Raw genomic sequence first — 24,443 nt, 5'->3', positions numbered from 1 at the left:
ACGTATCAGCCTATTCTATTTAGGCTATGCCAACCTTTATGTGTGTTTTTTTTTTTAATAGTAGCCCAACTTCATAGTGTAGCACTAGTGACTAGTGAGGGGCTGGCAACCTCTTACGTCACAGAAGTGGGGCTTAGAAACTGGCCCTTTCTCAGACGTCACCAGAGGAAAAACTGAGGGGAGAACGAACAACTGCGTTTCAGATGACATCGTAGCTAAATAGCAAAAGAGAGCATCAAATAACGCACCGAAAACTAGGACAACCCCACTGCAGACAGAAGATCTTATTGCGTGATTTGGAGATGCTGGCAGTGCATGCTTAAAAGCGAGAATGAAGCGCAAAAGCGAAAAGTGGCGACCCGAGTCAAGGAAAAAGCGTTTTGCAGCTCAGAGAGAGGAGGCGGAGCCAAAGTCAGATATTTACATTAGTATAATATCAGGTAAGAGACTGGGGGAATGGATCCCATCGTAGGCTACTTACTCTGTTTAGAGCAAGCTTTGTGCAAATACAATAGGCTACCTGGCCTTGCGGTGTCTGAATGTAGATAATAAGATGTGGCTGACTATTAGACCTACAATTGATTTTCCTGCAGCTGTTTTGACCTAAAATGGCGACACCATCGGTTCCTAATCGCTAACGCATTGAAGTACAGTATTGACTACATATTATCGTTGGGACACTACGTTGTCCGCCTTTTGATGGCATGTCAGACATGACAACCTGAATGAAAAACAACTAATTTAGAGTTTCTATGATGCAGGTTATATTTTACTGATCCTCTTGTGACTATTCCTGATTTACATTTGGATGCATTTTTATGCTGCTGCGTAAATGCAGTGACCAATGCTGCAGTCATCACATATACCCCAATTTATTCATTTTCGTCTAGGCCTATTTCTATATTGACCATGAGCATCAGAGAATGCAGAATCCTTTATGACCCCGAAATGAGCATAGGCTAAAATAAATCTGAATCAAAAGGCTGATAATTAGGCTGTTTTTATAAACCGAGCAGCACTAAATGAAGTTGTCTCACTTGTTATTTTTCATTGATTTTCTTGCACACAGAAACAATACGTCAATTGTAGGCTATTTGTCGGGCTACCTCCTGCGTGATAAGCTACAGTCCTGTAGAACCAACCAAACATTATTGTTTTGTTATAGCTTGGTAAGAAAAATGTTGCAATGAATTCAACACATCGCTTGATCTAACGTACCCATCCCTCACAAGTGTTCCGTCAAAGTAGAAAATATATTTATATTGGCCAAGCGAAACTAATCTCCAAGCAACGGCTTGGGCAGCGTTCCAATTAGAATCTCAAGTGAACTTTAAAAATCCTCAAGCTAGAATGTAGGATGATTGGCCTGCCAACCATGCAACTGTGGAGCGTTCACCGTTTCCTTGAACCAATAACGTTACGCGAGAGCGTTACATTGTTGCAGAGGGTGGCGCTTATGAGTTTCCTTCAAAACTCGGTTTGAGCAGAGTATGTAGCACCTCTCCTATGCGGGCAGTTATTTTTCATCGCTAAGCCAGTTCACGTTTTATTTGTCATATCGGTATATCTTGAGAGATTTCGTTAACTAAGACGGACGGCAGACACATTTATAGCCTTTGCCCAGCAAAGCATTATGCTAGGCTATTTTTTTTTTATCTCAAATTTTCTATGGTTTTTGAGTGGTAGTCTATACCACATGCAGTTCGCTTCAGTGGAGCGTTTTAATTTCACGGGATATAGAAAATAGATTTTGTTTAACGTACTGAGTGTGTATGTTATTGTGCTGGTCTGTGCCTATGACAGACGTTTAAGTTATTATTTAGGTGCGTCTATAAAGTAAAGACCGCAAGCAATTGTCGTTAAACTTGATTTGTTAACTTATTGTTGGCTCAAGTCGCTATCAGAATGACCGAGGACAATGTCACAAGTAAAAGTATTGAAATCGTCAAAGGTAAGTGCTGTTCTGAAAGCAAACAAAACCTGCAGATTGTTGACTTTAGTCCGTCGAGGCATTTCCGGGGGAAATTCAAATTCAAACTGACACGTGCGACGTGTAGGATGTGTACCATTTGTTTTGTCCATACATTGTCCCAATAAACAAACATTCAGTTGTAGCTACGTTGTATGTTTGTTTGACTGTCCATATGCCAAGCAAAGCTTTTAAAACCACCTTTCTTGTTGTATATATATTTTTTCTTCTCAAGATCAACTGTATTTCGCCATACTGCAGCAGAAGATTAAAAGCACAGCTGACAGACATTTCTTCTGCATAGACGAAGAGCTGTCATATGAGAAGTGGGTACTTTATATTACAGGATGTTTGTAGACCATATCCAAAATACTGTGCCATTTGCAATTCACTAGTATATTGTTTTGATATCTGCTCAGTCAGTTTTATAAGCCATTGCAGATGCATTATGTATTAATATTTTGATGTGTGTATTTTCTGTAATTCGGCTGTAAATCTATAAAAGAGACCTTGTTCTCAGTATGGCTCCCTGATGAAAAGGTTACATAATAAAATATATTTATTTCTCAATCATGAAAGGGAGTTCATGTTGTCAATTTTAATTGTATCTTATCTTGGTCCCACTAATAGTAGGCATACTGTATTGTTTTTATGAGCTCTAATAAAACACTATAAAAAGTTTAGAACACTGATAGCAGGTGTGGTGTATGAATGTTCATCAGCTAAGAGTGAAGTTCACATAGTGAAACAGGCTCTGAAATATGGTTATTGTCACAATAAATGTCTCCACCCATAGGTCTTCATCTGGGGCTTCATTTTGGGTAGTGGATTAATTGATTAAATCTATTGGACAATTAAAGACTGGCGCAACATTACAGAACACTCACATATGAATATGTAATGTAGATAAGTCACAGAGAATAAGTGATCATGCAAAAAAAAAAAAACTTTTTTTTTTTCTCTACTGAAACTTGGCTTTAACAGTCAACCTAACCTGCCTGTGCCTTGTGTTCTCTCTCTCTCCCAGCTTCTATGCAGACTTTGGCCCGCTCAACCTGGCCATGTTCTATCGCTTTTGTTGCAAACTCACTAAAAAGCTCAAGGTAAAGAAACTCAACCTCAACAAACACGCTGACAGAGAACTGACAGTTAATAGTCAAGTTCTCAGCCTAACCAAATAGAAGTTATGTCACACTAGTCAGAGAAGGGGTAATGTTTGTATATTCTGAAGAGAATGTTCGCAGGGTTTTAGAACAGGGAGTGATTTGTAAGGCATTGATTTCAGAGATGTCCAGGCCAAGTAGTGATGTGTGTAATGATGTGCAGAATTGTAAGCCTGGCTAACAGTGTTATTTTATTGTCGTTTCACCACATCTGGAGCAGTCATTCACACTAGCAAAGAAGAAGATAGTCTTCTATACCTGTGGAGATAATAAGAAACAAGCCAATGCTGCCTATCTTATTGGTTCATATGCAGTAAGTATTTCTCACTCGGCAGAGAAGTCATACCCATTGATAGCCCTGAGTCATGATGGATTACATGTTACCGTGCACTAAAATTGCTTGTGTATCTTCATTTAAAATGTTGCTATCCATTAGTAGTTTCTCCATTTTTGTTTGAAGGTGATGCATTTGCAGAAGACGCCAGAGGAAGCCTACAGTCTACTGGTGTCCAGGAACTCTACATACCTGTCCTTCAGGTACACACACACACACACTGAAGGAGAACTTCAGAGTGAGGAACTTCTCAAGCGCACATGTTAGAAAGTAGTGTCTATGACAATTGATCAATGTCATTAAGTTTTTATCATGCTGTCTGGAGCTGTAATTTGTATGTATTTCTACCTTATAAATAGTGTTGCACCGATATTACTTTTTTGGCCGATATCCGATATTTTCCTTGCCAAAAAAACGATACCAATATTTAAAATTTTATTGGCCTTTTAAGCATTCTAGTAAAGTTAAACAATTAAAAAACACACATGGACCAGCGGTTTAAGGTACTGCATCTCAGTGTAAAAGGCATAGCTACAGTCACTGGTTCGAATCCAGGCTGTATCACATGCGGCCGTGATTGGGAGTCCCATAGAGCGGCGCGCAATTGGCCCAAGGTGGTCCGGGTTTGGCTGGTCATTGTAAATAAGGTCATTGTAAATAAGAGTTTGTTCTTAACTGACTTGCCTAGTTAAATAAAGGTTACACACACCACAGTGACCAAAAAGGTATTTTGTTGGCATTTACGTATGTCCCCATTACCAGTAAAACATAATCAAAAACTATTTCTTTCACTTACTTGCTGTGCTGTTTCGTTGTTCATTTGTTCATTCGTTTCATTTTCAACCAGGATTTGTATGTCTTTGACATGTTTCTACGTCTTTGACGTGTCAAATAAGCTTGTTGACCAATCAGGACCTGACTATAACTGCACGTCACATAATAATTTAACGGGTTCATAAATTTTTTATGTAGTTATTACACATTGATTACACTCACTCGTATTTCATATGTCACAACGATTCATCGATACATATGCTGGTAAAGTTGTCTCGCACACTTAGTGCTGGTCATAAAAAAAAGCTAGCTTGCTTATGAATGCAAACAATGTTCTTCCCCAAAAACATAGCAAAACGACAATCTGTTTCAGTAGCTATATAGTTAGCCAGCTAACTATATAGCTAGGTGTCATCTAAAATAACCCTAATTTATAAGACAGTTATTATTTGATTAATGGTGTTCGGACCCATCTATGTGAAGCTAGCCACAGTAAGGATGAGCCACAATAGTGTCTAATCCAATCCAAAATTACATCTAGAATCGGCTTCCTGTTTTGCAACAAAACCTCCTTCACTCACGCCACCAAACATACCTTCGTAAAACTGACTATCCTACCGATCCTCAACTTCGGCGACGTCATTTACAAATTAGCCTCCAACACTCTACTCAGCAAACAAGATGCAGTCTATCACAGTGCCATCTGTTTTGTCACCAAAGCCCCATATACCACCCATCACTGCGACCTGTATGTTCTTGTCTGCTGGCCCTCACTACATAATCGCCGCCAGACCCACTGGCTCCAGGTCATCTATAAGTCCTTGCTAGGTAAGCTCCGCCTTATCTCAGCTCACTGGTCACGATAACAACACCCACCCATAGCACGCACTCCACCATGTATATCTCACTGGTCATCCCCAAAGCCAACACCTGTTTTGGCTGCCTTTCCTTCCAGTTCTCTGCTGCCAATGAATGGAACAAATTGCAAAAATCGCTGAAGTTGGAGACTTATATCTCCCTCACTAACTTTAAACATCAGCTATCTGAGCAGCTAACCGATCTGCAGCTGTACACAGCCCATCTGTAAATAGCCCATCCAATCTACCTACCTCATCCCCATATTGTTTTTATTTACCTTTTTGCTCTTTTGCACACCAGTATTTCTACTTGCACATCTATCACTCCAGTGTAAATTTGCTAAATTGTAATTACTTTGCTACTATGGCCTATTTATTGCCGTACCTCCTCGTGCCATTTGCACAAACTGTATATAGACTTTTTTTCTGTTGTGTTATTGACTGTACGTTTGTTTATTCCATATGTAACTCTGTGTTGTTTGTTGCACTGCTTTGCTTTATCTTGGCCAGGTTGCAATTGTAAATGAGAACTTGTTCTCAACTGACATACCTGGTTAAATAAAGGTGAAAAAAATAGAAATTGTGGACTTTGCGGTTAGCCTTCAAAATGAAAGTAGGGCATAATTCCACTATTTAATCATTTGCATTACAGACTGTTATTTTGAAGGCAAAACGCAAATTCCACTTGTGCCTAATACTTATTGTGGCTAGCTTCACAACACAGCCTGGTGCGGTCAAGCCTCACTAGCCCGATGAAGCTAGCTGGCAGCTTATAACGTTAGCTTTGGGCAACAGGGTTAAGTAGCTGGCTAGCTATTAATTTTAATGAACTGAAGTTCAATTTCAATAGGTGAACAACAAGTGGCAACCTAGCTAATACTTACTCACCAGGATTCCTAAATCATTGCTAAGAAAAATGAAAATGACTGCAGGTTCTACTGGTCATTGTTTTCAGGTTTGTTGTATTGGTGCGAGCTACCCCAGAGGTTGCGGTCAAACAAATTATACTTTATTACCAAGGCGGTATTTTGACACGCAAAGACCCAAACGGTGTTCCATAGTATGTATTTCGTGAAGCTAATAGCAGTGACGCTATTACTGTGTTAACTCCGGTAGGGCAACATCAGAAAAATAGAGCACTTGGTAGTGTGTACCGGTGCTCGACCAGTCGGTGAAAGCCAACATCACCCACGACAGAGAATGGTTGATTGTCAAGGGCAATGAATTCCATTAGCTTGGCTTTAATGGTTTGTCTCTTTGAAATTGTGTTACTCTTTCAAATGACTGCTTGACTGCTCGATCCACGCAGCAGACATTGTGGTCTGGGTTAGGAATGCTGTGTTGCACGTGTAGCGCATAATTTTACGTGGCGTCATTACGTCATGTATGTACGTTATATAGGTATGCATTTCAGCTTTGACATCGGTTTTGCACATCTGGGCGTTAAACTAGACATTGGCCGATACCGATGTTGGAATTTTTAGCTAATATCGTCCGATTCCGATATGTTCACCGATATATCGTGCATCTCTACTTATACATGTGATATGAATGCTTTAAAAAGATAGAGTTGATTTGGATTGTTTCTGGTTTGTTTTAAACAGAGATGCCTCTTTTGGAACTTGTATGTACAATCTGAACATTCTAGACTGCCTGCGCGCCATATACAAGGTACACTGCTTCAGTCAGTCTGATGTTAGACTAACAAGTTAATTTGCAGCTGCACATTTATGACATATTGCCTTATTTTATTCGGAGCATGGAAATCTAACTTCCATTCATTTTCTCTTCAGGCTCTGCAGTTTGGCTGGCTTGATTTCTCCCAGTTTGATGTGGAGGAATACGAGCATTATGAGGTCAGTTCTCATTATCACACTTCAGAATGCAAGTTGAGCAAACATCAATAAGTGATTCATAATTCTGTCCACATCTCTTTTTTGCAGAGAGCAGAAAATGGAGATTTCAACTGGATTATTCCTGGGAAGTTCTTAGCGTTTAGTGGCCCTCATCCAAAAAGCAAAATAGAGAACGGTATGTGAAACCCTCCACATTAGCTTTCTGCAATCTGAGAAGTAAGAACATGCTGCCAAATTGGGATATTTTCCCTACTGAGAATAACTGGGAAATTACCTCCCTTAAACTGTGTAGTAGCCTATACTTGCAAAGTGGATATCGAATAACAAGCAATATTTCAGTCACAGACCGTAATCAAATAATTGTTCATTTTACAAGTATACACTGTGTGTACACTTCAGCTACACATCTGTGCACAAATGTTACTTCAGCTGTACACATTTTTTTGCGTGTATTTTTTTTCAATTGCATCTTTCTACAAAACCCTTGTTCTCTCTCCAGGTTACCCTCTCCATGCCCCCGAGGCCTACTTTCCTTATTTCAGGAAACACAACATCACAGCCATCGTCCGTCTCAACAAGAAGATGTACGATGCCAAGCGCTTCACTGACATGGGCTTCGAGCACCACGACCTCTTCTTCGTGGACGGAAGCACGCCAAATGACTCCATCGTCAGGAAGTTCCTCAACATCTGTGAGAACGCTGATGGAGCTATCGCTGTTCACTGCAAAGGTACAAGACCTCATTATGTTATCCTTCTATACCACCTGGAGTGGAGGGCTGGAGGCCTTATCCCCAACACAATGTGTAGGCCTCTGTCCCAAACGAATGGGTAAGATTTGCACCAAAAGTCTGATCAATAACTATGTATTTAACCATTGCCGACATTTTTCAGCGGGTCTGGGTCGAACAGGCACTCTGATAGGCTGTTACATGATGAAGCACTACCGTCTGACTGCGTCTGAGGCCATCGCCTGGATGAGGATCTGCCGGCCTGGATCAGTCATCGGACCACAACAAAACTTTGTGGAAGAGTATGTGTCTGATTTTTATCTAGATTCAATCCATTGTTGTGACGGATTTTACTGTATAGATCAGTGGTCACCAGCTCTAGTCCTGGGGAGCCACAGACATGCTTTTGTTCCAACCCAGCACTAACTCAATTCAACTCAAGTGTTTCAGTTCTGGGAGTTCTTTGATTGAGTTGAGTGTCAATTGTTGATCAGTAACCAATATGTTTGTAGGGAGATGTACATCTTGATTGCTGTTTTTCTCACGATGCTGCAGTAAGCAGATCAGCCTGTGGTCGGAGGGAGATGTTTTCCGGGAGAAGATGAACGAGCAGGAGAACGGCAAGCTGGCCGTCACCAGAATACTGTCGGGGGTTGATGACATCACTATCAACGGCAGCAACAAAAGCAGGGGGTCCAAAAAGGAAGAGGCAGAACTGGTGAGAATTTTGGAAATCCTTTCTGGTTTTATTTGATATGCAGAAATGTAATATACCTTCACGTAAAGAAGGGAGGTAATGGTAAGCAAATGTATTCATCTCCTTTTCTTTTTTTACACATTCTTTGAATGTTTGTCTCCGTCTTCTGTCTTCCTCAGTATAGTGACGATGAGGAGAGGAATGGCATCACCCAGGGTGATAAACTGCGAGCCCTGAAGAGCAAGAGGCAGGCAAGAACATCCACAGGTTCCCTATCGTAAGTCTCTGATTTGCCTACAACTCCCACCATGCATCACACTGACTTGTTTCCGGGGGGGGGGGGGGGGGTAGGAGCAGCCTGTGTAGTCAGCTTATCCAAGTCATTTTGATGTTTAGAGGAAGTTGAGGTTTCATCTGGATTATGACTTGAGATCCTTTTGATATTGTTGTAGGGTTTCCTTTTTTCAGGTCATTTCAAGCCCCACCATGCCTTATTGGGTGACAAGTATTTGATTTTTGCCTCAAGATAGCTTGCCCATTATACCCATCTACTATGGGTTTCTACAGGCTTTGGGTTGAATGGAGTTTAGCTTAGTTTTACAGCTTTAATTACCTTAAAATAACAGTCAGATTGTTCTGTTTGTGCCATGTATTTGGTCTAGTAATCATGGCTTATTTTCCACTGACTGCACTGCCTCAGAACCATGCCATATAGCTGCCACTCAGGATCCTAACACGAATTGATTGTTGATTATACTGGCTATGTTGAATGACAAAGTAGTCATTCAAAGTATGCCGAGTGAAGTATGCCTAGCCCACGTGGGCTAGGCATACTTCACTATTTTAATGGGTGCCAGATTTGCTATTTTAAAGGGTCCCATGTTGGCAAATCAAATGAGAATGTTGTTGTTGTGGAACATTTGGTGCAAACATGGACAGTTTGTAGGCAACTGTGTACACCTATGGCTGTGGGTTTTGTTATCCCGTGGCAGGCAGGCGGTAGTACATTGCTGGAGCCTCTTAGGCATCGTGTGGCCAGAGTGCTGTCTGGAGTGTCTGCATTTTAAAATGTAGCAGAGAGACAGAGGGGGGGGGGGGGGGAACACAGAGAGAGAGGAAGTTAGGTTTTGTATAATGGAGGTAAGTGCATGTCACTTCCTGTCTGACTAGCTTCATTTTCCTGTCTAAATTGTGCCATGCCAATGGATGTGTGGCTTTTGGGTGACCGCGGTACGATAAGGTAGGCAGTGGATGGATGTATAATGTGATTAATGATTTTGGTCACCTGTTCTGGCACGTGCTGCTTTGATCTGCACAGGCTAGCAAGGGTGAGAATCCACTGTAGGACTTCTTGTACTGTTGATGTGAGACAGAATGTGAGTTTCTCCATCATGGATACACCAATATGCTGTGAATCGCAGGCCAAACCTTAACCTCCTAATAAACTGAATCATAATCTAGCTACCTTTTTTTCTCTCTCTGTGAAAAGGACTAAAATGCACAATGCAACATTGACTGTGTGTGATCTGTTTTTTTTTTTACAAATGCACGACTAAAAGCATGATTTAACCTTTGACATGCATGGCCTCTGTATTGTATGTATTGGGCCGGGTTGAGTGTAAAATGCAGCAAATGTATATTTTTCCATTGTGTTTGTGACTGGGTCAGTGCCTGTGTACTGTTCAAGCCTTGCTTCCTCCTGTTTAAAAGTCCTCTATTGAACCAAACCCACATCTATCTTGGAAGAATCAGACTTATGATAGTAGCCTACATGCGATTGTGACATGCCCTTGGTGTTCTCTGTGGGACAACATTTGGAAGTTTTTAAAATACATTTTTTACTTATTTATTACTTTAATATATATATATATATATATATATATATTTTAGGTGATTTTGTATTCACACACATTGTGAAGCCTTTCCTCAGGTGTGTAAGGCCTATATACAGTGGGGAGAACAAGTATTTGATACGCTGCCGATTTTGCTGGTTTTCGTGGGGAGAACAAGTATTTGATACACTGCCGATTTTGCTGGTTTTCCTACTTACAAAGCATGTAGAGGTCTGTAATTTTTATCATAGTTACACTTAAACTGTGAGAGACGGAATCTAAAACAAAAATCCAGAAAATCACATTGTATGATTTTTAAGTAATTCATTTGCATTGTATTGCATGACATAAGTATTTGATCACCTACCAACCAGTAAGAATTCCGGCTCTCACAGACCTGTTAGTTTTTCTTTAAGCCCTCCTGTTCTCCACCCATTACCTGTTAACTGCACCTGTTTGAACTCGTTAACTGCACCTGTTTGAACTCGTTACCTGTATAAAAGGCACCTGTCCACACACTCAATCAAACAGACTCCAACCTCTCCACAATGGCCAAGACCAGAGAGCTGTGTAAGGACATCAGGGAAAAGTTGTAGACCTGCACAAGGCTGGGATGGGCTACAGGACAATAGGCAAGCAGCTTGGTGAGAAGGCAACAACTGTTGGTGCAATTATTAGAAAATGGAAGAAATTCAAGATGACGGTCATTCACCCTCGGTCTGGGGCTCCATGCAAGATCTCACCTCGTGGGGCATCAATGATCATGAGGAAGGTGAGGGATCAGCCCAGAACTACACGGCAGGACCTGGTCAATGACCTGAAGAGAGCTGGGACCACAGTCTCAAAGAAAACCATTAGTAACACACTACGCCGTCATAGATTAAAATCTTGCAGCGCACGCAAGGTCCCCCAGTGCACCTCCTTGCACAAAGGCGGAGGTAGCGGGTTGTTGCCCTCCTACGGCCTCCTCCACGTCTCCTGATGTACTGGCCTGTCTCCTGGTAGCGCCTCCATGCTCTGGACACTACGCTGACAGACACAGCAAACCTTTTTGCCACAGCTCGCATTGATGTGCCATCCTGGATGAACTGCACTACCTGAGCCACTTGTGTGGGTTGTAGACTCCGTCTCATGCTACCACTAGAGTGAGAGCACCGCCAGCATTCAAAAGTGACCAAAACATCAGCCAGGAAGCATAGGAACTGAGAAGTGGTCTGTGGTCACCACCTGCAGAATCACTCCTTTTTTGGGGGTGTCTTGCTAATTGCCTATAATTTCCACCTTTTGTCTATTCCATTTGCACAACAGCATGTGAAATGTATTGTCAATCAGTGTTGCTTCCTATGTGGACAGTTTGATTTCACAGAAGTGTGATTGACTTGGAGGTACATTGTGTTGTTTAAGTGTTCCCTTTATTTTTTTGAGCAGTGTGTGTGTATATATATATATCACACACACATGAAGCTTTTCTTCAGGTGACTAGGCCTATATATGCATCGTGTCTTTGATTGAAGTCAGTCTTACGAAAGCTTGCTTCTAGTTTTCTGTGTTTCCCCATTTTTAAACCACTCTTAGGCCTATACCTCTGCAAACACAGAAGATGGTAGACTCTGAAAGGTGCTATTATCACTGCATAGGGTCAAAGTCCCAGTCCACCATTTGGGAAACACTTTTAGCATGCTGTGGAAAAGAAGTTGTCTAAAATCAATGCCAGACCTTAGGTGAGACTTGAGTAGTTAGTGAAATCCTTGCAGGTACCCCTTTCTGCTGTGGTGTAATGTGAAAAGGCTTTACTTGTTAGCCTGGTTCTGCTAGTGAATATGTAGCCTGGGTGCCTAACAGTTTCAGCATGTAATAATACCACTTTCTTACTTTGTCAAGCAAGACAACCAGATGGCTTTAGTAGAAAGGGTCTGTCACCCAGGCTAGTGGATGTGTAGCACTCATGATGGGGCGTTGCTGTTGGCTATGCCTGACCCAGTCCGTGGGGGTGAGAAAAAGTGAGATTCTCTGTCGATCCTTCCTTTCTCTCTGTCATGTTTTTGTTTCTGTTCTGTTTGTTGGATGTTTTCCCCCTCTTAGATGGTTGGTAGCCATGCTGCTCTCGTCCCTGTGTAGCCTTGCCCTGTGGTGGATTGTGTATGGCTTCCCTTCTTCCATCCTGCATTTCTGTATAGACGGGTTAGGATTTCACTGAGCTCTCCTGCCAGTCTGTCCCCCAAACCCTTCCCCCTTCCGGAGTCTAACTGAGAATGCTGTAAGTGTATCCCTTCCTTTATTTACCCCCTCCACACCAGTTTATGTGCCTGGCCCTGTCTCCCGCCCCCCATCCTCACCTCACTTTACACTTCTTCTAAACCGGCCAGACGTTTGTCACCCTCTGGCTGCAAAGGAAGTTAATGTTTTTGAAAATGAGGAGGGCAGGAATCCCATTTCCATGGTCTGTTATTTATAACGCCGTGTCTTCCTTGGCTGACAATGATTGTCCTGAGTTTAACTTTAAGTATGGCAAGTAATAACCATAGCCTTTACATTTCACTCCTTCAATCTCTGTTTTGGAATAATGGTTCCCTTCGCTGCAAAGCCAATGTAAATCCCTTCCACCCAACACTGAATGTTGCACTTCAATTAATTGATCAAAGGAGATATTTATCAAATTAATAATTAAGTGCTCTAATACATCAACTAGCTTATATTTGACCTCTCAGACCTCCAGAACCTGAGGAAACAACAATGCTTTTATTGCCTCACATTCCGCTCGCTTTGCGTCAAACTTGTAAAGTTGGGGATAACTAATTTGAACCTCTCAGGGCCTTAGGTTAATGAATGAGGGTTCCATTGCATTACAAGAATAATTAAATGTACATGGATCAATGATCTTAGAATTATGGAATATTCGGCAGTTGCTGCCTGTTTGCTCTCTCCCTCCCACCTTCAATCTTTGCATCTCCAAGCTGTGGTCTCAATCTCCTCCTGTCTTTCCCCCTCACTTGCTGTTGGTGTTGAAATATTGTGGTTGTGTTTATTTACAGACAAGAAGAGAACAAGATTCACACCAGGTCCTCATCGCAGTCTTTAAGGTACTTAAACACATCCTGAATGTCTCACACACCCACTTTCTACACACACACACACACACCCATTGAGGACGTTGAGCATCACCATTAAAGTGTGAGTTGTGTGTCTGCTTCAGGATTCTCCTGCAGTCTAGTGGGCCTGATGCCTCAGACAATAGGAAGAGAACCAGATCCTCGCTGCCTGCCAACAGTGTGGGGGGCAGGTTAGTGGCAATGTCTCCAATGAGCCGTCCTAGAGAATTCAGACTAATACTTTCATTAACAGCAGTGCATGATTTATGTGAAAGTTAATATTGGGTGTGTGTAACTTAAGTTTTGGCTCGGGCAATATTCTATTTACTAGCTGTATATTCATATTAAATGGCTTGTGTTGCAACTCTTTGTTTACTCAGTCATACAGAAAAGAGTTGACACGTGTGTAAAGTAAACTGGACAGACCCAGCCATAGCCATTCATGGTTCCAATAACCCGTTCCCTCCTCTCCGCCAGCTCCCTGTGCAGCTCCAGACTAGCCAGGTCTCTAGGCAGCATGCATGTAGTGGCCAGCGACAGAGAGCCAGTGTGCTGTGAGTCCAGTGGCTGCCATAGAGACACAGCCACCAACGCAGGCAGCACAGGCAACCTGCCGAACCTAAACATGCTGCAGGCCCCTCAGAAGGCAAGCCCACCTAGCCTCTCCTCAACCCCTTTCTCTGGGCTCAACCTCAATCTCTCCTATTCTGTTGGTATTCCACATACCAAGGTCTGCTTAACTGAGCATTTCACATGATCTTCCAAAAACTTTCAAGCTCTCAACGCTCCAGCTCAAACACTTGGAACACTCTGCAGCGCTTCACACTCCATATGGCTCCTTGCATGTTCTGTTAGAATGGCTGATCCAGAAGTATGACTGGCTATAGCTTCTCTGGACTTTACTGCTCACACGGTCTCCTTGCTTTCAGACACCGGCAACCTGTCATTGGCTGTTTGGGATTCTGCTAACATGAATCATTGTTCTACAAGGGGAATCACATGTCCCTTTCCTTTCCCTTGTTTTCTTTTTTGTAACTTCCCTCTTAACAGACGCACTGTGTCCAGAGGACGGAAAACTCGATGTTCTTTACAATCAATGCGCTTTACGAGACTATGGTATCTATTTTCTTTTTCTATCCTCGTCTCACTGCTCTGTTCTATGCTATTGTTAGTGTGCAAAATGTCTCCAGTCAACCTCTTCTCCTTTTCATTTAGTCCTTTATTACTATTATAAGGGACAGACTGCATGCATAATAAAATCTGGCACATTTTTTTTACCCCTAGGGTCTAATGAATAGAAGCCAATGTAGTGTTATTGAGCATTTTGAGGTGTATGATCTGTATGTCCCATTTCTCTCTTCCTGGGTGTAATTGTGTGCTTTCTGTCCCTTCAGTCACTCCATACCCAAAGCTAGAGCTCCTCTACTGCGCTGAGCCTGAGGATCTGGAATTCTAAGGGAGTACAGTCTACCTGCAGCTCCTGCAAATTTAGATTTTTGTTTTCATTTCTTAAGAGGGACTGGGTTTATTTTACTTGAACCAGTCCAGTCAATTGCTGATTTTAAGGGATGTTGATGAGGAAATGTGATGTGTCAGTTGTTCTTCCCATTCAATCAGATATGGTTAAGATGTAAACCATGTTCAGTTAGTTTGGAATTAATTTGCCATCCCTATATATGTGTGTGTATATACATACATACATACATACATTTATTTCACTGTTTGTATCATGATACAAAATGGTGTGTGTCCTGGCCATAATTAGTGGGAATAGTGCCATTTCAAATGTAACTGCCAAAATAAAGGAAACCTTAAGTAACTGAGGGATTCAAAGTATATTAAAAGCAAAGGGGCAGCTAGCTGCAGTTTGCTTCACATTCCAGCTCACAGGCTGACTGCGTGCGCGAGCATTGCAAAATAAATTTAGAAATCTATATTATTCAATTATTGCACCCACACTGCTCACGCGTGCCAACGAGCGTCTGCGTTGCCATGGGCTAAAATAGAAGTCAGTTCTATTTGTGACGCAGATCGCGCTGCAAGTCCTGCCTCTCCCATCTCCTCATTGGTTTATAGAAGCAAGTACCCACGTACCATCTCCTCATTGGTTATACCCACGTGGGTGAATGAAAGACGAACGAGGTCAGTGGCGGTAATGCACCTAATTTATGAACGTTGCCAATCGCAATATAAAGTCAAAAAAAATCCTAGGAGGAGAGATGACTAAACTATTTGGTTGACTGTTTTGTGTGGATTAATTGTCGGAGTAGACGACCTTGTGCATTTCAGGTAAAATAACAACTCGATGTTTATATCCCAGGACAAATTAGCTAGCAACAGCAAGCTAGCTAAATAGGACAAATTAGCTAGCAAGTGCAAGCTAGCTAGCTAAATTGACATAAATGTTTAATGCTTTTCGACCTGTCCCCAAATTTTATGTAATTGGTTCAGAGTTTGTTTTGATATTTTAACCTGTGCGTCGTGATCGCGTTTGGTGTGGGGGACAAAATACATTTATGCACGCGCAGCCGGTTTGTGTTCCGTGTTAGCCGTGCAGTAGCGTGCGTGGGTAAATTCACTAAGGAAGCCAAGCCAGGGGGAAAAAAGCCATGTTACAACCTATGTTGTGATAATTCCGTTGTTTGCTTTTAACCCATTCATTCATACGCCACCGTGATACAGTGCATTCGGAAACAATTAAGACCCCTTGCCTTTATCCACATTTCATTACAGCCTTATTCAAAAATGTATTAAATTGTTTATTGTTCTCATCAATCTACCTACACACAGTACCCCATAATGACAAAGCAAAAACAGGCTTTTAGACCATTTTTGCAAACAAATAAAACCAATAATTACATAAGTATTCAGAATCTTTGCTGTGAGACTCAATTGAGCTCAGGTGCATCCTGTTTTGCTGCACCAGGACAACCCACAGTTGCCCCAATCCCTTTATAACAAACATTTATCAAGGGAGGCCAAATGCTTGCTGGCGTCAAATTATGAAAACACAGATGAAAGAAATTATTTTATATCCTTTTTTTGGGGTCAAATATTTGGGGAAGCCTGGCATTCATGAATACACGCCACTGTAGCTGTGGTATATTTTCAATATACCAGAAACCCGAGGTGCCTTATTGCTGTTATAAACTGGTTACCATAGTAATTAGAGCAATAAAAATGAATGTTGTCATACCCATGATATACGGTCTATTATATACTGGGTGGTTCGAGCCCTGAATGCTGATTTGGCTGACAGCCGTGGTATATCAGACCGTATCACACGGGTATGACAACTTTTTTTTAAATGTTACTGCTCTAATTACGTTGGAAACCAGTTTTATAATAGCAATAAGTCACCTCGGGTTTGTGAAATATGGCCAATATACCATGGCTAAGGACCGTGTTCAGGCACTCTGCGTTGCTCATAAGAACAGCCCTTACCCATGGTATACTGGCCATATACCACACCACCTCAAGCCTTATTGCTTAAATATACCCCGGCTTTCAGCCAATCAGGATTCAGGGCTTTAACAACCCAGTTTATAATGTGAAATAGGCTATTAGAAGTGCTGTCTGTCTTGTATTACTTATAATGCACACAACCTTTTCCCCACTCCTATGGATAAAATAATTGTATAAAGTCAAACAAAAGTTTTACTGTTTGAACTTTCAAATGCATCATGTTGTTAAATATGTGATAGGTATTTTAATAAACATTTGATTAATACAATATTTAAAATCGGTTATCCCTCATATAAAGGTGATGACAATGTTTGCGAGAGGGAGGGAATCTATTTCATTTGTCCTAAACGTGTATTAATGAAGTTAGCCTGTCCCGGAGCAGGTTAGTTCTGAATCATTCATTGCAGCATAATGTACCTGGCTAAAAGATGAGCCACTTCTGGTTATCCTGAGTTGGAAGCTAACTCCTCAAACCAAGTACATAGGATACGCCTCAGGTTTCTGAGTTAATTAGGCAATTAACATCCCATAATGCTTAGGGTCATGTATAAAGTCCCCAGTGACTTTGAAAGAGGGGTCTCAGCAGAGCATAGCGGATGTGTTACCAGGTCCACTTTTGTAGAATATCTGCCCAGGCACATAGACGCCGTTTGGGTGGCCCTATAAAACACTTGGTTCCTTTATTTTTGAAGTTACCTGTACATAAGCGTTGAAAGTTGCCACAGCAATCCTGAACTGTCAGACTAACATGTCTTATTTGCTTTTTGACAAAGGTCCTTCAGAGCTAGGCACCGCTCAGATTGAACCTTTAAGGATAATTTCATGCCCAGTTGCTTAGTGTTTTGTAGATAAAAAGTTGTGAAAAGCCTAGCTCAAGTCATTTTTCTTGTTCAAGAAGGCTGTCTAGTCTAGGGGGTATCTTTCTGAATGTTGCATATAGAAATGTAACTACAATGCCACACTGAATATCGGGTTTGTCTGCATTTCTATGCCCTTTTACCCAGTGAAGCTTCTCATCTGTATTTTTGTTGCGATGCTGTACTTAACTGTAAATAAGTCACATTTGATATACTGAAAACATTTGATTTGTACTTTGTAAATATTTTTGTACTCGAACCATACTATCAGATAAGTATTACAAAAAAATAAGTCCTTAAGGGACACCTCATTCATGATTCATGCACATGGAGTATACCAGTTTTAAAATAAAATCCCACCACTTGTACTCACCATTGTCTTTGTTATTCTACAAACAACTCTGGACACCCCTTACTAGTGCATTTCATTGTTTTCCAAGCTTTGTACTTGAGTCTTATACAGTTAATTGTGCTAGCAGAGAACGGGTGTAGATAGTTGCTGATCACAGGGGAGAATTGTTCATGTTCTTCATGTGTGCTGTGAAGGTTCTGAACATTGTCTGCAGCTGTCACCACAGAACACCTCTAAACTGGTAAGACAAGTGTGTAAAGTACAAGACAGATCAACAGGAACAGACAGCCGTTCGCAGTAGATCACATCTGGGTGTTGAACAGTGACTATTGAAAATGTAGAATCACTGGAAAATTATAAGAAAATGGACTGCCAATATTCTGTCTGGGGCAGGACACCCACTGTGCAAGGCCAACCTTACTGTTGGGCTGTCGTGTCCTTAAGAGGAACAGAGTAAGACAAGACACCAGCCATCAGTGCATTTGTCACAGGTCTTATTCAACATTGCTTCAGTCAGAACACAAGCCAGGAGGAGAAATAACAAATGTACACAAGACCAGTGTGTTGGCATAGCAACAAACAGTGCTTAGATTAGAGAGCAACCCATTTCACCAGGAGGCAAATATAAACAGGGAATCCTTTGTAACATAATTAATCTCAAGACATATAATTATTTATTTTTTAAAGGCACACCATGTATAAGTTCCCAAATTGTATTAGGTTAATCACCATATAATTTATCTCCCCACAGCCAATGCAGGGAAGTCATCGGGGTCTTCTGGGTTTGGGGCTAAGACATAAGCCTGGAGAGAAGCACAACAGGACATTAATACAAGTGGGATAGTTTTTTTTTTTTTTTTTTTTCATGCTTCTGAAATAAGTTCTCACCTAACAAAATGGTCAGATTACATAAAGAAATAATCTGTCATTGTATTTAATAAAAATATATGTTTTTACCAGGCAATGGTCAAACCGTTGCCAGTAGCATTCACTTCAAAATAAAACTGGACTGTATGAAAATCATTAAACCCCCTGCCCTAATGTAGTGGTTTCCAGCATCTTGTCTAAAGGAGAGAAGACCTACCCTTTCAGTCATCCCCCCTCTTTCCCCCCTGCCTTGTCCCTTCCCCCCTCGGCTGGAGCGCAGCAGGCTGCCAAAGTTGAACTCCAAGTGGGAAGTGATGTCATTGGCAGACCTGCGCAGACTGGAGAAGTGGCAGTCCTCTTCCTCCACAGACTCCGCCTTCAAGTTCTAGGAGAGGAAATGCCAAATGTAGACAACAGAAACATGACAACTTTAACACAAATAAATGCCAAATTGCTTATGTATGGGTTCTGCCAAAGCTCAAGCTCCACAGCTCTAATCTGAAGGGGTCACTCACCTCAATGCGTTTGGACTTGTGTATTACTCTGGCCTTGGAGGGCACCTTGCAGTCCAGCTTACGGAGGTTAAACTCTGCCTTGGGGCGACTCCGCTCCTGCAGGGCCTTCCACTCGTCCAGAGACATCTCCATGGCAACTTGGACCACCACATCCCCCTCCACCTCCACCTCCGATAGGCTGTGATGAATGCCAGGGTTAAATAAAACTGCTAAAAACAAATAAACCTGTTGCACTGTGCATCTTCCCAGTATCTATTGATTTTGTTATCACCCCCAAAAGTTGTGGTGGAGGGCATGCGTTGGATTCACCCCCGTGTGCGGTGACTCACTGATTCTCTCCCGCCATCGCTGCTGGCTGTTGACCGGCCTCAGGTGGGATGCCTCCTGCATCAGGCTTCGCAAGCACCCCTACATCACTATAGATAAGATCGTAACCATGCTAAACCATCCATCGCTCGGATTTATAATGTAAAATAATCAATAACAGGTAGTAAACTCACCCCATGGAAATAGGGTCTTGAACACAGCCCCTGTTCCAGGGCCCACGTCCTCCTCTCTTCTCCTCAAGGGAGATGCCTCTGACAGACAAGAAAACTTCACATTTACCATGTTGTAAACAATGACATTACTTTGCAACGTTGATAAACACTCACGTTCCACAGTGGGGTTCATATTCTCTCTTGCCTCTCAGGTTGAAGCTACCGGTAGTATCCATGTTTCTGTAGCCGCCTCCACCTCCTTGAACTTGGCCATAAGCATAATGAGCTGGCCTGAGAGAACATAAGTGGAGAAAGTTAAAGGTCCTAATGATGGCCATATGAGAACTTTTTTTTTTTAAATGACAAAGTAATGAAATAACATTTCATTTGAGCATGGCATTTGCAGTGTCAAACATTTTAGGCTTCTTTGGCCAAGCTCATAGGATAGCCACACACCAGGAAGGCGATGGAACAAGTGACAAATGGAACACTCATCTCCACAGAAAGGGGACCTACTTCTGGATGGAGTAATCCAGTGGGTGTACCTCTTGGTTGGTCCTGCGTTCCCCAAGGACACCTCGCCTTGCGCCACTCTCAGCCTCCACCACCCCTCTGCTCTCATTCCGGACCCCTCCCCCTCGGGCAGACCACTTAGCACCTGAAAACAGAGATTGAAATGGAATTGTAAAATTTGTCATGCATCATCTAGAGATAAGGCAAATTTACTGTAGACCGTTTCTGAGTTGACAATAACATTGTATGCCAATATATCTAGTCTACTGAAACATCACCCATTTGTTATGCCACTCATTCTGAATGACATTGCAGCATCAGCACAGTGCTGAAAGCGCCTAAATCAACTGAAAACTGGATTTACACCATTTAGAAATAGGACTAGGCAGGCCTGAATGCCAGAATTACGCAGTGGCATTAAGTTATTTTCAGGGTAGAATCATAGCGCCCTCTATGCTCGTCAATGCAACCATACGGGTGGGTATAACTTGAGGAACGGTCCAACAGGAATGTTTAAAAGACTTCGTAAATAACCAGGTTGCCAAACGCATACAAAGTTGTAAAGCGGCCGAATAAGATACCGGGTAAGGAGTGTGCCATTTCATAATTTTCACTCACCACGTTTATTCCAAAAAATGTCTGTCCTCACTATGGCCAAACATTAGGAATAAGCTAATTTACGTGGTGAGTTGATGCCTATTCGTCCGCTAGTTAACTAGGTGAATTGATCATGCTACTTTGTGTGCGTTAGTCGGCAACCTTGTACTTCACGAAGTTTTTGGAACAGATTCCTGTTGTAACTTTACACATTATAGGCTGCATCTCTAGTCTGCTGCAGTGGCATCCTTTCCCTCTTCACTGACGTGAAAGAACTCCCGAACCAGGCGTTACCAAGTACTTTCTTTGGTGTCTAACTAGTAGCCATGTCATTAAATGAATCCATGTGCACTACACACAATTTCACTTTGACAGAACAGACGCAAGCGCATTTATTAGCTAGCCAATTAGGCAGTGACAGCCATTAGTTAACTTTGCTAAATAGCCTACTAAACTAGCCACCTGCCTGTTTCATTTCTTGGCAGGTTGTCTTCTCTGTCGGCTAAAACGGAGACCCGCCTATCTCCCTGGGACTCCCTCTGTCCAGGTTTTTTAGGCTTCACTGTCATTTGGTTTGCTTTCTTTTTCTTCTCCTTTTGTGCCTCGGCCTGTTTTATAAAGTCAAACGGGTCGGCCTCGTCATCCACAAGCTGACAGAAACGATTCGCCACCACACAACCGTAGTCGTCCGGGAGCATCGCTGCATTTTCGGAAACGCCAATCAACTTCAAAGCCATGGAAATGTAGCTACCACACAGTACTCATAAAGTAGCGAATATAGTTAAACTGCTGAAGTCAACCCACACGTTGTTTAAGGTATAACATGCATTTTACATGAACTTGCTAAACACCTAGTAGACACATATAGTTTGGTCGTGAGTTTTAAATGGTTACACCTGGGGGAACTAGAAGAGACCTCGCCCATGTATGTTTAATATTCATGACTCTTAAAGGAGAAGTTTTCTTTTTTACATCCATCTCTATTTATCAAGAAAGCCCAGAGAGGACAACAATCAAATAATTATTATGTCGAGATTACGAATTATTTATCTCATGATCACAACATAACACAAGTTGTTTTATCAAGATGATGAGATAAACTATAAATAGGAGTGGACATATTGATGACAGTAGTGTCATTTTTACATTTTAGTAGACACTCTTATCCAGAGCAACTTACAGTAGAGTGCATACATTTTATTACATTTTTACATTTCATTACATACTGAGACAAGGATATCCCTACCGGGCCAAACCCTCCCTAATCCTCCCTAACCCGGACGACGCTATGCCAATTGTGCGTCGCCCCACGGACCTCCCGGTTGCGACAGAGCCTGGGTGCGAACCCAGCCCAGCCTGGGCGCGAACCCAGAGACTCTGGTGGCGCAGCTAGCACTGCGATGCAGTGCCCTAGACCACTGCGCCACCCGGGAGGTCATAGTCAATGAGTCAATGTGTTGCCCAAAGTCGGTCCTGGGCCCCCAGATGCAACATTTTGGTTTTTACCCAAGGACTACACAGCTAATTCAAATAACCAACTCATCATCAAGCTTTGATTATTTGAAGCAGCTGTGTAGTGCTATGGCAAAAAACTAAATGTGCACCCAGGGAGGCCCCAGGACAGAGTTTGGGGAACCCTGGATTAGAGCACATAAACTCAGCCCTTTTTCAGGACCCTGCCTTTCAAAAATAATTCGTAAAAATCCAAATAACTTCACAGATCTTCATTGTAAAGGGTTTAAACACTGTTTCCCATGCTTGTTCAATGAACCATAAACAATTAATGAACATGCACCTGTGGAACGGTCGTTAAGACACTAACAGCTTACAGACAGTAGGCAATTAAGGTCACAGTTATGAAAAGTTTGGACAATAAAGAGGCCGTTCTACTGACTCTGAAAAACACCAAAAGAAAGATGCCCTGGGTCCCTAATCATCTGTGTGAACGTGCCGTATGCATGCTGCAAGGAGGCATGAGGACTGCCGATGTGACCAGGGCCATAAATTGCAGTGTCCGTACTGTGCGATGCCTAAGACAGCGCTACAAGGAGACAGGACAGACAGCTGATCGTCCTCGCAGTGGCAGACCATGTGTAACAACACCTGCACAGGATCGGTACATCTGAACATCACACCTGCGGGACAGGTACAGGATGGCAACAACAACTGCCCGAGTTACACTAGGAACGCACAATCTCTCCATCAGTGCTCAGACTGTCCGCAATAGGCTGAGAGAGGCTGGACTGAGAGCTTGTAGGCCTGTTGTAAGGTAGGTCCTCCCCAGACATCACCGGCAACAACGTCACCTATGGGCACAAACCCACTGTCGCTGGACCAGACAGGACTGTCATAAAGTGCTCTTCACTCACGAGTCGCGTTTTTGTCTCACCATGGGTGATGGTCTGATTCGCGTTTATTATCGAAGGGACACCGAGGCCTGTACTCTGGAGCGGGATCGAGGTGGAGGGTCCGTCATGGTCTGGGGCGGTGTGTCACAGCATCATCGGACTGAGCTTGTTGTCATTGCAGGCAATCTCAACGCTGTGAGTTACAGGGAAGACATCCTCCTCCCTCATGTGGTACCCTTCCTGCAGGCTCATCCTGACATGACCCTCCAGCATGACAATGCCACCAGCCATACTGCTTGTTCTGTGCGTGATATACTGCAAGACCGGAATGTCAGTGTTCTGCAATGGCCAGCGAAGAGCCCGCCTCTCAATCCCATTGAGCACGTCTGGGACCTGTTGGATCGGAGGGTGAGGGCTAGGGCCATTCCCCCCCAGAAATGTCCAGGAACTTGCAGGTGCCTTGGTGGAAGAGTGGGGTAACATCTCACAACAAGAACTGGCAAATCTGGTGCAGGCCATGAGGAGATGCACTGCAGTACTTAATGCAGCTGGTGGCGACACCAGCTATTGACTCTTACTTTTGATTTTGACCCCCCCCTTTGTTCAGGGAAACATTATTCCATTTCTGTTTGTCACATGTCTGTGGAACATGTTCAGTTTATGTCTCAGTTGTTGAATCTTGTTATGTTCATACAAATATTTACACTTGTTAAGTTTGCTGAAAAATACACGCATTTGACAGTGTTTCTTTTTTTGCTTGTTGTAAGTAGCCATGTGCTTAAAGGCCTGGGCCTTCTTATCAAAGCTCCAGCAATATAATGGCAAACAATGGCAAACTGAGGAATTACACACTGCACCTGTTACACCATGTCTAGATTTTCATAACATTTTCCCACCATTTGTGGCTATAATGACAAGTGGACTATAGACCTACACTACTGTTCAAAAGTTTGGGGTCACTTAGAAATTGTGTTTTTGAAAGAAAAGCTTTTTTTTGTCCATTAAAATAACATCAAATTGATCAGAAATACAATATAGACATTGTTAATGTTGTAAATGACTATTGTACCTGGAAGCGGCTGATTTTGAATGAAATATCTACATAGGCGTACAGAGGCCCATTATCAGCAACCATCACTCCTGTGTTCC

At 42.3% G+C, this 24,443-nt stretch overlaps 2 protein-coding genes across 13 annotated transcripts; one reads left to right on the top strand and one right to left on the bottom strand.

The window, feature by feature from the left end:
* Positions 1–127: 127 nt before the first annotated feature.
* On the top strand, positions 128–17,991 carry LOC129826708 (dual specificity protein phosphatase CDC14A-like). Of its 12 annotated transcripts, none has more exons than XM_055887719.1 (17): positions 129–440; positions 2,205–2,295; positions 2,997–3,072; positions 3,353–3,445; positions 3,572–3,669; positions 6,702–6,768; positions 6,891–6,953; positions 7,041–7,128; positions 7,453–7,683; positions 7,847–7,985; positions 8,239–8,401; positions 8,560–8,657; positions 13,245–13,292; positions 13,406–13,492; positions 13,779–13,947; positions 14,352–14,417; positions 14,696–17,991. In XM_055887719.1, exons 1-17 carry the CDS (start codon positions 332–334, stop codon positions 14,714–14,716), a joined length of 1,707 nt encoding a protein of 568 aa, XP_055743694.1. In that variant the 5' UTR covers positions 129–331; the 3' UTR covers positions 14,717–17,991. The 12 variants fall into 12 exon arrangements, 6 of the variants coding, with proteins under 6 accessions (XP_055743694.1, XP_055743696.1, XP_055743698.1 ...); XM_055887720.1 differs by having other exon boundaries at positions 131–440; positions 3,593–3,669; XR_008755069.1 differs by having other exon boundaries at positions 128–440; positions 13,779–14,417; positions 14,696–14,729.
* Positions 17,992–18,195: 204 nt separating this feature from the next.
* LOC129826710 (intracellular hyaluronan-binding protein 4-like) lies at positions 18,196–21,827 on the bottom strand. Its single transcript, XM_055887726.1, has 8 exons — positions 21,413–21,827; positions 20,353–20,494; positions 20,011–20,127; positions 19,858–19,935; positions 19,687–19,773; positions 19,358–19,535; positions 19,060–19,227; positions 18,196–18,778 (listed from the first exon to the last, which is right to left on the bottom strand). Exons 1-8 carry the CDS (start codon positions 21,681–21,683, stop codon positions 18,713–18,715), a joined length of 1,107 nt encoding a protein of 368 aa, XP_055743701.1. The 5' UTR covers positions 21,684–21,827; the 3' UTR covers positions 18,196–18,712.
* Between the last annotated feature and the right edge of the window lie 2,616 nt (positions 21,828–24,443).

Source organism: Salvelinus fontinalis, chromosome 28, assembly GCF_029448725.1.
Source record: "Salvelinus fontinalis isolate EN_2023a chromosome 28, ASM2944872v1, whole genome shotgun sequence".
NCBI classification, from domain to species: domain Eukaryota; kingdom Metazoa; phylum Chordata; class Actinopteri; order Salmoniformes; family Salmonidae; genus Salvelinus; species Salvelinus fontinalis.
The sequence above is the reverse complement of the archived record's forward strand: the minus strand, read 5'-3'. Positions and strand labels throughout refer to the sequence as shown.

Coding starts and splice junctions, on each gene's coding strand:
- LOC129826708 (XM_055887719.1), top strand. CDS start 332: ATGAAGCGCAAAAGCGAAAAGTGGCGACCCGAGTCAAGGAAAAAGCGT. Junction 441..2,204: donor TTACATTAGTATAATATCAG/GTAAGAGACTGG, acceptor TTTCTTCTCAAG/ATCAACTGTATTTCGCCATA. Junction 7,129..7,452: donor AAAAAGCAAAATAGAGAACG/GTATGTGAAACC, acceptor TTCTCTCTCCAG/GTTACCCTCTCCATGCCCCC.
- LOC129826710 (XM_055887726.1), bottom strand. CDS start 21,683: ATGGCTTTGAAGTTGATTGGCGTTTCCGAAAATGCAGCGATGCTCCCG. Junction 20,495..21,412: donor CCTGCCAAGAAATGAAACAG/GCAGGTGGCTAG, acceptor CTCTGTTTTCAG/GTGCTAAGTGGTCTGCCCGA. Junction 19,774..19,857: donor CAAGACCCTATTTCCATGGG/GTGAGTTTACTA, acceptor TCTTATCTATAG/TGATGTAGGGGTGCTTGCGA.